This window comes from Sminthopsis crassicaudata, chromosome 1 (genome assembly GCF_048593235.1).
Source record: "Sminthopsis crassicaudata isolate SCR6 chromosome 1, ASM4859323v1, whole genome shotgun sequence".
NCBI classification, from domain to species: Eukaryota; Metazoa; Chordata; class Mammalia; order Dasyuromorphia; family Dasyuridae; genus Sminthopsis; species Sminthopsis crassicaudata.
The window spans coordinates 98,301,149-98,317,920 of NC_133617.1; the positions used below are offsets into that span (position 1 = coordinate 98,301,149).

The 16,772-nt window shown below is 34.9% G+C and overlaps 1 protein-coding gene across 3 annotated transcripts in view; it reads left to right on the plus strand.

Moving 5' to 3' along the window:
* The window catches only part of KCNQ3 (potassium voltage-gated channel subfamily Q member 3), a 431,416-nt gene that overhangs the window by 361,503 nt on the left and 53,141 nt on the right, over positions 1–16,772 (plus strand). For all 3 annotated transcript variants that reach the window (XM_074265426.1, XM_074265420.1, XM_074265422.1), the window contains 3 exons: positions 6,845–7,000; positions 10,864–10,974; positions 16,101–16,196. In XM_074265426.1, coding sequence (XP_074121527.1) covers positions 6,845–7,000; positions 10,864–10,974; positions 16,101–16,196 — 363 coding nt within the window. The remainder of the gene's footprint in view (positions 1–6,844; positions 7,001–10,863; positions 10,975–16,100; positions 16,197–16,772) is intronic.

A 16,772-nucleotide genomic window follows, 5' to 3' on the forward strand; every position in this document is an offset into this window, starting at 1 on the left:
ATTTTCTAAGAAAACCCCAAACTCACAATGAGTTTGAAAACAATTAAACAACAATGACCACCACCTTCATTACAAGGGGCTTACAAATTGTTTTAGGAAATAGGACAGAAATGCATGAAACAATTAGTTAAAATAAGAAAAGAAAAGAAAAAGCTAAACTATATAGTAAAGAATATTTGACAGTAGAGCAGTTGAGAAAGGGATAAAATAATGAAGATTAGGGTATATGCAAGAAATTTTATTTTAAACAAAAATGAATCTTTTCTTTTCTAAATAGATTCATTTGTATATTTAGTAGTAAAAATAGGTGAGAAGGTATTTAAGGAAGGAATCATCATGGAGAACCTTAAATCCTAGGCTAAGGCTTTTGGAATTTACCTGATAAGCAATATTAATCAATAAACATTTATTAAGTGCCTAGTATGTGCTAGCTAGTATGCTAAATTCTGAGGGAACTATTGTAGATTTTATAGAATTATATCATTAATGATTGACAATTCTCCTAGACTATTGACATTCTGAAAAAGACTTTTTAAATGGGTCATTTTTGTAGCAATGGAGAAGTGAAAACATTGAACTATGGACAGTAATTTCCTGTTAGTTTTTTGTGTTTTCAAAAGATGATGTCAGAGATAGAAGGACTTGCTGAGATGTATGTCAGCTTCCACACTGCCTCTCAAGACAAACTATCGATTAGCAAATCAATGCCTTTGTGTTCAAAAAGCAAACCTACTATTGAAGCTAATTTCCAACAACATGCATTTCTAAAAGTCTCAGCTTTAACTCGTCCCATCAGGCAAAATTCTGGAGCAACAGAAATCTCACCACAGGAACCCGTTCCCAATGATGGATACACATTTTGAAAAATCTAGCTTTCTTGGAGAACAAGACTATATTTACAGAGTTGTTACTAATTCCAAAAGTACATGCTGTAAACGGCCATAGAGCCTTGTTCTATCGGGTTCTGAAAAGTAATTGCTTGCTTTAGGGAATGTCTATTCATTCCTGCCATCATTATTAGTTGGTGCACAGATATGGACAGTTAGAAATAAAGTCTTAGTGATCAAAAACCATCTGCAATGATTAGGAACAAATTGTAGTATAATAAGCTCTCTATTTTCCATGAAAGTGTTTAGGGAGAATGTGCACAACTGAGTGTACATAAAATGAAGACATGCAGATGCTACTATTCTTGAACTTAAAAACTTCAGATTGGTTGTCTTCAGTACCAGAAAAGTTACTCTAAAAGAGTCAATAAACTTATTTTGGTTGGTCTTAGGAATCAGAATGTAAGTGCAGTATATGACAAAGAGAGGCAGATTTCAGCTCAATATATTTTCCTGATAGAGTTATTCTGTTTCTTCATCAATATTGAGCTTCTCATAAAATTTCCTTCTTCAGCTATGGGTTGCACTAAATGACCTCTGAGGAAGCTTCCAACTCCAAGATGCTATGATCCTGACCCTAGCTCCCCTAAAAGGCTTCCGTGTACTCTATAAACCTGGCTATGGAACACTGTCAAATATCTGTGTCAGATATGTAGATGTCACAAACCTGGGAGGAGTAGATAATGATAAACCCTTAGATTGTAAATTTTTTGAGAGCATAGATAGTCTTGTGATTTTTTTATATGTGTGTGTATGTATGTATGTATGTATATATATATATGACTATTACAAAAATCCTCCTTTGAACATATATCCTTATCTAGAAGTAAGAGGCAGGATGGTGCAGTGCATAGAGAGGCATCCTCCAAGCAGGGAAACCTTGGGTTCGATTTTTACCTCTGACATATCCAGGTTGTGTGATCATGAACATATCACTTAATCTCTTGATGCTCTAAGCATCTCTCCAAGACTATAAATTGCAGAAAAGCTGCTGGCCTGCATTGGTGGAGGGGATATTTTAAATGCTGAGTTTTCTAAACTAAAGAAAGCACAGGTCCCTCATCTATGTTTGGCAGAGGACACTGGGCAGCCACCTCAGAGGACCAAATCTTTGACTCTATAAATTAAGCCAGACAAACAGTTAATTCCCCAAATAATCCCTTCAGTTTAATTCCTGATTACCTGTGGGTTTCCCAGACTGAATCAATCTATAATCTCTTTTTCTTTCCTTTTCAGATCAGCTCTTTAAATTTCATATTTTCCTGATACCATCCTAACCTAGCTTTTCTTTCCCTTGTATGATTTCTAATCATGATTTCTTTTTGCCTCATGTCAAGATTGCTCTTTTTCTTACCTGAAGCTTGCTTAATTACCTATATATCTGATCCTTGTCTCAAGTAGAATGTCACATTAAACCAAGTAACTGTAATTGTGGTCTTCCATAAATCCTACCAAACTGGAAAATATTTGGGCATATACTCTGGCCAGTGGTATGCTAGTAAATATTTAACAACTCTCTATAGAGAGGTGTGCCTAGGAGACATTTTTAAGTTTAATATGAATTATTAACATTTTATCCATCACTTTCTTAAGTCTAGACAATCAACAAAGCAATAAACCAAGCCTTGGCTTTTAGTACTTTATCAATTTCCAATGTATAAAAGCTCACACTGAAAATTTAACAACTGGTCTCTTGGGCTCTACCTAAGTCTAGCACACCCTTGCCTGTAACTCATTGCCATGCATGGACTAGATAAAAAGAGCACCGAGTTTAGTGGGAAAAGATAATGAGACTGCTTTGGGGCCTATTGAGCATGAAATGATGGTGATAGTGGAATTCAGATCCGATGACTTAAAACATAAAAAGAATTTTAGAGACAATCTACCCCAACATCTGCCTGGACACAAGGAAGGGAAAGTGATTACAAGTAATAAGTACCAGAGTTTTTGAACAAGTTATATCTCTAGTTTTAATTTCCATGTTCTTTCTACACAAGAGTTTGTCTCCCCAATCTAGATGTTTACTCTTACAGCTTTCAGTATTAGGAGATTCTATGATTCTGTAACTCTCACAGGATATATAGGGGAGTTATCCCAACCCCACAAAGAATTTCTTTATATGTAATTATAGCCTCCTCCACTATAACTTTTATCACAAGATTAGACTTAGATTTATTCGTGAAACATTGTCTAGATGAAAGCCACATTGTAGAGTTGGTGGGCTCCTTAGAAATCAAGATCATTAAGAATTTATTTAAACATTATTAAGCATTTAAAGAGTCATTTAGTCATCATCTTGTTTTAAGTATAAAAGAAAGAGTACTGAATTTGGAATGAAGGAATCTGGGATAAAATTTTGCCCCAAATCTGTGTGACTTTCTGTTGCCCAAGTTGCTTTACATCTGAGGTATTAGGTTTTTGTAAAGGCAGAAAATTGGAATAAATGTCTTCTAATGTCTTTTCTAACTATAAATCTGTGATCCTATAATCTAATACAATGCTTCTAAAACTTTTTGATCCCAGCACCCTTTCACATTCCAAAAAGTGATTAAGGAACTTTTTTAAAAATGTGGGTTACCCCTATTGATATCACTGTATCATAAATTAAAATGGATAAATGTTTAAAATAGCTATTTGTTGTCAATTAAAATAGCAAAAATAAAGGTAAAACAGATTTCCACAAATAATTTATTTTTAAGGAAGGTAACTATGTCTTCTAAAACAAAACAAAAAAAAATTAGATGTGACATTGTTTTACATATTTTTGGAAATCTTTTTATTGTCTGACTTTATAGAAGACATCTTGGATTCTCTCACCTGCTTTTTTTGGGATTCAATCTGTTGTAATATATTGTTTTGGTTGGAGTTTATAAAGAAGATCTGGTCTCCTACAGATACGTAGTGGGGGAAAGGAGGGAGTATTTTACTAGGTAAATAGCTTAGTAGAATTAAGAAAGTAACTTTGACCTTTCATACCCCCTAAAAGGGTAGAAAGAGGGCCCTCAAAAATCCTCAAACTACATTTTGAGACACATTGCTCCAAAGAAATTATAAAGTTCAGAGACTTATGCAGTTTGACGTTAAATTGAAAATGAGTGCTGGTGCCAGCACTACAGTCTATCTATCTGTTCTGTACTTAATTCTAGTCATCAAATAGTTGCTATTATTCATCTCTTATTATTGTTTTCCAATAGCTTTAAAGTATTTCCCATGTTTCTCCACCCAATATGTTAATGGCCAAGACTCTCTTGCCTAGGAATCTTTTGATCAGGCCAATAGAATTGTATGGCAAATCAGACTGCTGAATCAATGGACAGTGCTGCCTGAGAGTGAGAGAGGGGGGGGCGGATATTTACTGATAACTAAAAAGCACATGGAGGAGATTTCCAGCTCAAAAAAATATACAAATTCTTTATAGGAACCCTAACAATTCAAAAATCACGAGATATCAGAGATGGGAGGAGCCCCAAAGGCCATGTAGTCCATCCTGTACCTAAGTAGGAATCCTTTTGGCAACATACATACCCAGGAGATTATCACCAGTGAGAGGACACTTCATGTGGATAATGTGCTTGACTGACAATCAAATCCTGCTTCAGAAACTTACTGAGTAATTCCAGTCTTGTCCAACTCCTCAGGATCCCATTTGGAGTTGTCTTGGCAAAGATATTGGATTGGTTTGTTATTTCCTTCTCCAGTTCATTTTACATGTAAGGAAACTGAGGCAAACAGAGTGAAGGGAACTACCCAGATTCTAAGTAAGTGTCAGAGGCTAAATTTGAAATTTAGGGAGATGAGTTTTCCTGACTTTAATCCCAATGCTCTCCATTGCATTAGCTAGACACTTAAGAGCTATGTATTAGCAAGATTACCTAGGATTATCTTGCCTAGGATACATCATAAAGACTCTTATCTTCAATTTTCTCATCTATCAAATAAAGATAAAAAGAGTGACAACCTTACAATTTTGCTGAGAATAAAATTAGATATGTATTCAGTCAATTACCATTTGTTATCTGCCAGGCACTGTGTAAGTAATGGGGATATATTATAAAAAAAAAAAAAACAAAAAAAAAAACATAAAAACAAAAAACAAACAAAAAACAAAAATAGTCCTTAATCTCAGTCAAATGGAGGAAACAGCATACATACTATGAGACATATGGAACACCTTTTCACGAAGTAGTCTCAGAGATAAGACACTAGCATTTATGGGGATTAGGATAGGCTTCCTGGAAAATGTATGAGGTGTGGATGAAGAGAAAGAACATTCTAGTAGTTCGAAAATAAATGCCCTGTGCTTGAGAACAGGAAAAAAGGGAGTAGCATGGACTTCAGAGTATTGGAAGGGAATGGGGTATAAGAAGACTGGAAAGGTAGGAAGGGACCAAGATATGAAGGACTCTAAAATTATAAAGTTAAGGTGCTAGATGTATGTAAACTATCATATAAAATAAAGATATATGTCTATACATACAAATAGATGATAGAGGAAAAATTATACACACATAATCAACCTGATAATATAAAAATATAAATATATATACTTTATTTCATGTTTATATGCATATATTATATGTGTATATATACTGCTTTTCCTATTTTACTTTATTTGATATGAATGTATATATGTACATATGTTAATCATGATACACATGTGTAAATATATACATATATATGATATATACATATATATCTTATCTCATTTGATATATATGCATATATACATACAAATATGCACACTCTTTTACCTACCTAATCTCATGTGTATATAAACATTGCATGTGTATATGTATAAACATATGTATCTACTACATAAATATGTATACAAATACATGTGTAAACACACACATGTATTATGCTTATTTCATTGTGCATGTGTGTGCATATATATGCACACATGTATGTGTATATGTTTATACATACATAGGCACTATTTTATCTACCTTATCTCATTTGATCCTTACAAAAGACCTATGACTTAATTATCACAGGTCAGTTAAGCTGTTAACAAATCTTTATTTATTTGTTCATTTATTTATTAAGAGCTGTAGTTTATTTATTTATTAAAACCTGAAAAAAATTCCGAGATCTAAATGCTATACTTATTTTTTATTGTTGTTATTTGTTTTTCCTGAGGCAATTAGGATTAAGTGACTTGCCCAGGGTACCACAACTAGGAAGTATTAAGTGTCTGAGACCAGATTTGAACTCAGATCCTCCTGCTTTCAGGGCTGGTGCTCTATCCACTGTACCACCTAGCTGCCCCTAAATGATATACTTATTAGAATCAGAATCTTTTCATACTTCCCATGACTGACAGCCAACCAGGTAGTGTATCCAGTTCCTTCTTGTTATAATCTTATGTCTGGAGCTCAACCTTCTTTAGTTGGAGGCAACATCACATTTCTATGACCCAACCTCTAGTTCAAATCCTAAAATTAGTGAAGCTTATCTCTGCATCCCTGATTTAGGGATTTGGATCAAGGAAGGTCTCTACTATTAAAACCAGAAAGCTGCCTGCTAACCCAGATTCCCTAACTTGTTCTGCCTAGAACCAAACCAAACCAAGAAGGGATGAACAAGGAATTGATGAATAATTATGGTATTTCTAAAAATAACTAAGAAGGCAGGTTGTGGAAATATGCTTTATAGATGAAGAAATTGAGGTTAAATCAAATGAGTTGTTCAAGACCATACAGCTATTAAATGGTAGAGCAGGGCATTGAACCCAAGCCTTTGGTTCTGTACTAAAAAGTCATACTATGATAACTCACATATACATTGGTTTCTGTTTTTCAAGCCCAAATCCAGGATTCAAGAATTATAAAGACAGATCTTTCTGTCACATTCTCTCCAGCCTCCATTCTCATTCCTTCCCCAATGCAGCACATTTATTGTTTACACAAGTCAAAGGCAATCAGTTTATTCTTTTCTTCAATTATCTTTTCTTCTAGGAACTCATCACTGCCTGGTATATTGGGTTCCTGACCCTGATCCTTTCCTCATTTCTTGTCTACCTGGTAGAGAAAGATGTGCCTGAGATTGACGCTCAAGGAATGGAGACGAAAGAAGAATTTGAGACTTATGCTGATGCTCTCTGGTGGGGTCTGGTCAGTCACAGCCCATACAGCTTCTCTGAGATTAGCCATGGGGCAGATGATGAAAGAAACATGGTGGTTGAAATCAAGAGAAGATGGTATGGGAGTGGGTTGCCTTTTTGTTTCCCTCGATGCAGCTAAAATCAACCATTACCTCATACTGTAAATGCAGCATCCTTAATAGGAAAAGATGTTGCCACTGTCCACTGTCATCAGTAAGGCATGTATTGTGTGGGCTTCCAGCTATGGGGAAGATTTTACATTAACATCTGAACCTCTTTATGATTGAGGACGTGTGTTTGTAAGAAGTTATTGTTTAATAGACAATATGGTAGATCTAGAGTCAAAAAAGTCTGTGTATTTCATTTAGCCGTGTGATCCTGGGCAAGTCACATCATTTCTCCAATGGTAACTTATCTGCAAAATCAGGCTTATAACACACGGCTTTCTCTATAGGGGTGGTTGTGAGCAAAGGATTCTATAAACCCCAAAATATTATGTCAATTTAAGCTTTTATTATAGTTATCACAGATTGGCAGAGATAATAGAGCTAGAAGTTAGGTCCAAATAGAGGAAGATCATAGGCATAGAAATTTAAAGCTGGAAGACCCTTCACAGTCTCGCTAGTCCAATCCTATCATTTTACAATTAAGGAACCAATCCAGGGGGATTATGACTTATAGTCAAGCACATAGTAGGTGTCAGAAGTAGGATTTGAATCCAATTCCCCTGCCACAAGATCACCTAGTCTTGTTGATGTATATTCAGAGGTCCTGGAAAAGAGAGGATTGATGAATTATTAACTGAACTTGTAAATGGTGTCATGAATAATAGAGAATGAAAATAATATTTCTATAACTCACATTTATATAGCCCTTTCTTCATAACCTTGTGAGGTAGATAGGCAGTGTAGAATTATGACTTCCAATTTATATTCAAGACAACTCAAGCTCAGAAAAGTTATAAACATAATATGAAGTGTTAGGGTCAGGCTCACAACAATTTTGGGCAAATTAAATAATTTTTTGTCACCTGAACTCTCCATGCCTTCCATATGCATTGCTACAGGTTATCCTCATTCCTAGAAGGCATTTTCCTTCCTCATTTCTCCTTGTCCAAAGCTTCTTTTCTTTTCATTTAAGGGTCAACTCAGGGATTACCACCTTTGTGAAGCCTTCTCTGATGCCTTTCCCCACCCCAAGCAATGCTCAGTTGAAAATATTGTTTCTCCTCTCTTTTATAGAATTTATTATTTGAATTTTTTCTTTTGCTTCCATCACCCTTTACCTCATATTAGATCTACCCATATATGTTTTAGCCCAGCCTAATGGCTACATACTCCTCAAAGACAAAAAACGTGCAATTTTCTACCTTAGTATCCCTTGGACCACAAGAATAGTGATTCACATGTAATAGATAAGTAGATTTTTGCTGAATGAAAGAGTTGGCATTTTTGCTGAACCTTTAGGATTATGTAGGTTAAAGCTCAAGGAAAATAGCATTTAACTTGGGAGGAACAGTATGAGAAAAGGTATGGAAATGGAAAAATGTAGAATATTCTTGGGGAATAGTAAGCTGGCATTTTGGCTAGAGTATAGACTACAGGAAGAAAGAAAAAAGTAATCAGGACTTTTTTGCGTTCTATAAGATCTACTATAAGTTATTGGTTTAGAACTTGAAATAGAAATTTCATTGAAATAGAATTATACATGGTTGTTAATTTCAAAACCTGAACATAATTGAATTAAAATTATAGAATATCATCAAATGTCATCTTTTCCAATCTTTATCTAAATAGGAATCTCTTCACTGACAAATGGTCATGTATCTTCCAATCCCTGACAGAGAGCTAACCACTTAGCAAAGTAGTGGTTTCCATTTTTGCTACTTTAAATACTCTTTGTGCATGTGTAACCATATGTACACACACACACACACACACACACACACACACACACACACCACTAATGAACAACATTTGTCAAAGCATGAAAATAGCACTATCTCACATCTATATAGCATCCTAAGACATATAAGCATTTTCCTCACAAAAGAGGTTTGAAACCATTTAGAACAAAATTGAGGTTCAGAGAACTTCATTTTTTCCCCTCATGTTCACACAGCTAATAAGTATAAAAGCTTGTATTTATTGTATTTATTGTATTGATCTCCTGACTTCACCTTTAACATTTAACTAGACCAATGTTTTTTCAAGAAATCTCTAAGAATCTTTGGTGGTCCCCAAGACCCATTGCTAGAGTTCAGGAAATCAAAACTATTTTCAAGATAGTAGATAATAAGCTGTTTTAATTTCTAATTGGTAAATTTTGATAGATATGGTCCATATAAACAAAAGCTTTATGTTGCTATACTATTTCATCAATAATTTTAGGGTATAAAGGAATCCTGACCCCCTAAAATTTGAGAATCACTGGACAACAACATGCTTTTCCATGTATACATATATATTCACAATATATATATATGTATATATATATATACACATATATTTATCATGCCATCCAAATTCTTGTCCCTCTAGATAACTCTAATGAGTTTTGTTGCGAATCAATTGGCATCTGCATATAGATGTGTATATTATATGTCTCTCCATAATATGTATCATATATAGTGTTATATTTATTACATTGTGTATGCATTTTCCCTGTTGTTGTGATAGTGATTTTCTTCAGTGTAGAGGAAAATGGATAAAAATTCTTTCCACAGTTGCAAATCATCAATTAGTCTATAATTGATAAAATTTTAGAGCTGCCTGCTTCACTGAGAGATAGTCAGTCGCCTTGAGTTATTTAGACAGTATGTATCAATTAAAACTTGAAGCCAAGTCTTCTTGATTCCAAGGCTATACTATTCTTTCTATTCTGCCTGTCATACCACACTACACTGTAGTCACATACATACCTGTAGTCACACATACAATCTCTTTATTGAGAGAGAGAGAGAGAGAGAGAGAGAGAGAGAGAGAGAGAGAGAGAGAGAAGAGAGAGAGAGAGAGAGAGAGAGAGAGACAGACAGACAGAGAGAGAGAGAGAGAGAGAGCAGAGAGAGAGAGAGACAGAGAGAGAGTGAGAGAGAGAGACAGAGAGAGACAGAGAGACAGAGAGAGAGAGAGAGAGAGAGAGAGAGAGAGAGAGAGAGAGAGAGAGAGAGAGAGAGAGAGAGAGAGAGAGAGAGAGAGAATAAGAAGAAAGGAGATGCTCCAAGGTAAAAAACAAAGGCTGAAATGGCTTTATTGGATTTGGGAGTATATGTCACTCTGTCCATAGATTTAAAAAGGGAAATGTTGATCTAGATACACATACACAGACACACACACGTGTGTGTGTATATATATATATATATATATATATATATATATATGTGCATATATATATATACATATATATACATACACACACAATATGCACACAGTATTTGACCATATAATATATATAGATATAGATATATCTATATGCATATATATTTATTCTTATATATGCATATATATAGGAAATAGGATCTAATTAAGTAGCTTCAATGAAATTAAACAGTATATTATCATTTTCAAGTAGGAACACTGTTCTGAGATCTTCTAGGTATCATGCCATGGTTTTCTTCTTTTTTTTAATAGAGACAATAGATGAATGAATATACATATATATATATGTGTGTGTGTGTGTGTGTGTGTGTGTGTGTATGTGTGTGTTTAAAACACTGTCTCTTCTGGTAACTACCAGGTCATCTATCTAATATCTATTTAAACAGACTTTTAAGTGTCAGCACTTACACAGACCTGGGTGGGAGTAGAGTTTAGGAGGATCAGCCTAAGTTTATCTTCCCTCTTCTGTAAGATGACAGAATTGTTCTTTGTATAGATTACCCTGGCAACCATTGGTTATGGAGACAAGACCCCCAAAACCTGGGAAGGCCGTCTGATTGCAGCCACCTTTTCCTTAATTGGAGTCTCGTTTTTTGCTCTTCCAGCTGTAAGTATCATTATAATTGTGAAGTTGTGGTTGTAGAACACTTTATAAAGACTGTCTCATTTGATGCTCATATTAACCTGAAAGGGCAATAATTCAAGGATTTATTTTACAGACGAGGAAACCAAACTTTAGGGAAATTAAAACACCTAGCCAAGGTCACAAAATGAGTTCATGGCAACTACTATATTAAAACCCTGGGCTCTTGTTATGTTGTTCCCCATGCTGGCATGCTAAAAGTAAACTTAGGGCAAGTGACCAATTTTTTTTTTTTTGTAAAATAGGAGGCAAGGTTCTCATCAGAGAAAGTTGGGGAGGTGGAGCCATGGCAGGTTTGTCTGAGCAGAGATACAAGTGATAGAGGAGATGGTCTGGTCAAGAATAAATAGTTTCCAAGATGTAAAGAGATGATAATCCCCTGTCCTCTGTCCTCATTAAATTACATCTGCAGAATTGTGTTGAGTTTTGAGTGCCATATCTTAGGAAGGACATTAAATGGAGGTGGAGGGGAGGGACAATATTCTAAGGAAGGTAGTCATCACAATATATGATTCTGAGTTCTGAATTATAAAACTTGAAAGGATCATCTAATAGTCGACACACACACGCATACACACACATTTTACAGATTAGGAAACGGAAGACCAACCAAAGAAATCAAAAGACTTGGTCAAAAAACACACAATTAACAGTTGATCATAGATTTGAAGTCTGACATTTTGTTTTGCTATTTTCTTGGCTAGAAAATAGATAATGCAGCCCTTGGAAAGATTGTGAAATAAGGATCCAATAAACTCATTCAGTCCAAGATATAAACAATTGATTAAATATACAATTCACTTCACTCAAGTCCTCCTATAACACTATTGTGGTATGTATACACCCTGGATTCTCAAAGATCATGTTGGTATACTATAGGCTTCAGCCAGTCCTTCCAAAAATGGAAAGGCTATGAATATGGAACCAATGATAGAAGTTATGTCTGCCCTTTGAGTATCAACTTAACTAAGTTTGGAGAGACTCATCACAATATTGGTTGTTGTGTCAGATTGAATGAATGTTATAGCCACAGCAAATTCCAAATACTATTTATTAAGTTAGATAAGGAATTCAATTTACATTGATGGAAGATACTCCCATTACTGAATCCATATATCCTCAACATATTGGGGGGAAAAAAACAAACAAAAAAAAACTTACAATGTGATTTATTCCTAGGAGCATTTTATTTTAACTTTTTTTTAAAGCACTAATTCAGAAGTATGAATTTTTAGTGGTGAATTTTTAGCCATTGAAAAGAAAGAGAAAGATTCATACACTTTAATTCTCCCTCATTCTAACCTCTCGTTTCCTCTTCTTCCTGCTTCCCCTTTCCCCTTACCATGAGCTTTTGAGCTACTTCTCAACTCCACCTCAGCCATACACAAAAAAATCAGATATTTTGTTTTCGCCATCTCCCACAGATATACCACCCCCATATTCAAGAATTCTGAAATTCTCTTTTTCAGTAATAATATATTGGCTTTTCACTTTTCCCTCTGCCTTTCCTTACATAATCCTACTCTTCATTTACATTATGACCTCCAAACCCTTGCCTATAATTGTCTCCCAGGACATCTCTATTGTACTAGCCTCTCTTTTCTTTTTCTTCTATATTGATTTCTTGGTTAGCCAATTCACTTCTACACTTTCCTCCTCACTAGAATCCTTAGACTCCTTATCATATTGCTATGTCCTATCAAACCTCAGTCTTGGATTACTTCTGATTGGATTCACTATAAATTTATATTACTTACACAGGCTTAACTGGCCTAGGCAATCCTACTACACTTTCCTTATCAATTCACTATATCACTCTCCATAGTGACTCTTCCAAACTTTCCTCCTAGAACCTCCTATAGCTCCATCTCCCCAACTCTCTCTACTGAAAACTTTGTCTCCTGTTTTACAAAAAAAAAAAGTCACTTGCCATAAGCTCACTCTTTTTCCTTCCTCTTCACTTTCTATAACTCAGATACTTTCTGCCATTAAAACCTTCACTTCTGTCTTACATGATAAAATGACCTTCCTCCTTAAGTCAAACCTAACCCCTCTACTTGTTCAAGTGATCATATTTCATCCCATCTCTAACATATTGCTCCCTCTATCATACTCCACTTTTTCAATTTCTGTCTCTCTGTCTATGTCTGTCTGTCTGTCTGTCTGTCTGTCTCTCTCTCTCTCTCTCTCTCTCTCTCTCTCTTTCTCCATCTCTCCCCTTTATTGCCTACAAATATGCTTGTCTCCCCTATCCTGAAAAAAGACATCACTGGATCCCTCTATCCTTGCTAACTATCATCCTTTTATAGCTAAAAAAGGCCATCTACAACAGGTGTCTTTACTCATTCCACTGAAACTGCTCTCTCAAAAGTTACTGATGATCTTTGAGTTGCCAATTCCACAGGCTTTTTTCTTAATCCTTGTTCACTTTGATTTCTCTGCAGCTTTTTACAATGTTGATCACTTACTTTTCCTTGATTCTCTCTTCCATCTGGGTTTTGAAACTTCACTGTCTCCTGGTTCTCCTATTTGTCTGATTGCTTTTTTTTTTCTATCTCCTTTGCTGAATCCTCCAGATCCCACCCTCTAATTATACACATCTATCAGGGCTCTGTCCTGGACTCTCTTCTCTTCTCCCTCTACACTGTTTCATTCAGGATCTCATCACCTCCCCTAGATTTAATTACCATCTCTGATGATTCTTGAATCTATCTTAAACAAGATACAATCTTGTATCTCCAACCACCTTTCAGACACCTCAAACTGGATGTCCAGTAAACATCTTAAACTCAATATGTTCAAAACAGAATAAATTCTCCATGTCTCCTTTCTGTATTACTGTAGAGAGTAATACCACACCCAAATCCATAAAGCTCCCATTTGTTAAATTCCATTGGTTCCCTATTGTCTCCAGGAACAAATACAAAATCCTCTATTTGGAGTTCAAAGCCCTTCATAACTTAACCCCATCCTACTTTCCCAGTTTTCTTATACCTTAGTTTCCTACATGTATTCTTTGGTCCAGTGATACTGGTCACTCCATCTCTCAACTCTAGGCATTCTCTCTGGCTATTCTGGACAAGGTGATCTCTTAGTTTCTTCTCTAATTCTAAAATTCTACAACTTTTAAGTCTAAAAAGATTAGAACTCAAATTTCATTTGCTTCACATGTTCTACTATAATAAAACTTTCTTAAAATAATATTTAAGGAAACAGACAAACTCTTTAAGAAGGATTTCATGTACATTCAATTTAATTTGAGAAACCTTTTTTGATTACATTATCTATGTTTGTAATAATGAGGAACCCAGAACCTTGAGGTGTGCTCACTACGTTCAAGTGCATAATCAGTTTGAAGAAACAAGACACAGGAAACACAAATTTTCTATTTAATAAGTATTTTATTAAGTGTTTACTATGTGCCAGGCATTGTACTAAGCAATGTAGGCCTAAAGTCAGGCATTAATTCTGGATCTGGTTCTGATACTGATAATACTTCTTTGATAGTGATCAAGTTGCTAAATGTCCCCATATCTCAGTTTCTTCATTTTAAAATGAGAGAGCTGGACTAAAAGATCTCTGCTTCAGTGATAAATCACATGAAAGAATATACAAAATGATGCTTTTTTTTCAAAGAAGTTTCACCAGGAATGCACAGGTGAACATAAGTAACTGACAAATTATAAAATTACAAAATCTCTAATCTGCAAGGGACCTTAATATTATTAAGTCCAACTAGTTCCTCAGGAAAAAAAAATCTTTCTAAAACATGATTGACAAGAGATCATCAAATGTTTGATTTAAAATATCTATTCCCTATTCAGTTATCTTTGGACCACTCAAATTATTTGGATGTTTTTCTTGATATCAAGTCTCCGTTAAACTCTTTATAATTTCTACCCATTGTCCCTAGTTTTATAAGACAGCAAACAAAATAAGATTAAGTTCTCCTCTTTACAATAATAGTAGCTATTATTAATTGGTACAGCACTTATTCTACTTCATTTTATCCTCACAGTATATCTCTGGGAAATAGATACTATTATTCCCATTTAATAGATGATGAAATTGGGGCCAGAAAGGTTAAAATACAAATAAACATCTTAGGCAGCATTTAAACTCAACTCTTCCTGTCTCTAAGATCAGCACTCTCTCCACTATTACAAATTGTTATCTCTTATCTTATCTTAGCTTATCTTAGCTTAGCTTAGCTTAAAAAAACAGTTGTAATGTCATTGCATAGAAAAGAATCTATTTCTTTCTCTATTTTATGTAAGATATGGTAGATATCTTATATCTTAGATATAAATGCCAAAATAATTATATGTTAAACAACAGTCATTCTTCCTAATGTACTCATAAGTGAGGAGCAAATATATGGCTTCCTTTGAGTCTTCTTGTTCACCTGGGGACATATCTTCTATAGAGTTTCCTAGGGCTCTAAATTGAAAATAACAAAAGGAACACTGGATTTTGAACCAGAAGAACTGGGTTCAAGCCCAATTCTGCCATCTTAGTTTCCTCATCCGTAGAATGAAAGGATTGACTACATGACTATTGATTCCTTCAACATTAAGAATACTTCTGATCCTTTTAATGTTCACAATTATATAATATATTAAGAATTGCAAAGCATAACTTTATATTGTCTAGGGCACTATTATTGACATTCTTGGATGATAGAGTAATGGACATGAGGTTAGGAAGTCAAATCCTGCTTTAGACAATTACTAGCTATGTGAGTAGCTATGTGATCTAAGGCAAGTCATCTAACCGCTGTCAGCCTCAGTTTCCTCGATTGTATAATTTGACTAATAATAGCTTACTTACCTCCCAGTTCACACACACAGTTGCTGTGCGGATAAAGTAATATCTGTAAAGTATTTTCAAACCTCAAGGTGCTATATAAATGATGTTATTATTATTATTATGGATTTATGGATATAAATCAAGTTATATGCATTAAGTAAATTCCTATTATATGCCAGGAGCTGTGTTCAGTGTTGGAAATACAAAATAAAGAAAACAGATTGTCTAGAGTGTCCAGGAATCTATTCTAATTGTTTTTGTCAATAATCCTTTTTAATCAGGGAATTCTTGGATCAGGGCTGGCTCTCAAGGTACAAGAACAACATCGACAGAAACATTTTGAGAAAAGAAGGAAACCAGCAGCTGAACTCATACAGGTTTGTTATCCCCTGATTTTCTGATTATAAAGGATGTGAGCTAAATTTTAGATGATACAATGCTATTCAGGTATATATATATATATATATATAATATATATATATATATATATATATATATATATATATATATATATATATATAATATCTATCTATGTATCTATGTATTTATCTATCTATCTATCTATCTATCTATCTATCTATCTATCTATCTATCTATGTTCCCTGTCCCTCCCTCCTCTCTCTCTCTCTCTCTCTCTCTCTCTCTCTCTCTCTCTCTCTCTTTCTCTCTCTCTCTCTCTCTCTCTCTCTCTCTCTCTCTCTCTCTCTCTCTGTCTCTCTGTCTCTGTCTCTCTCTCTGTCTCTCTCTCTCTCTCCCCTCTCTCTCTCTCTCTCTCTCTCTCTCTCTCTCTCTCTCTCTCTCTCCTCTCTCTTCTCTCTCTCTCTCTCTCTCTCTCCTCTCTCTCTCTCTCTCTCTTTCTCTGTCTCTCTGTCTCTGTCTCTCTCTCTGTCCTCTCTCTCTCTCTCTCCCTCTCTCCTCCTCTCTCTCTCTCTCTCTCTCTCTCTCTCTCTCTC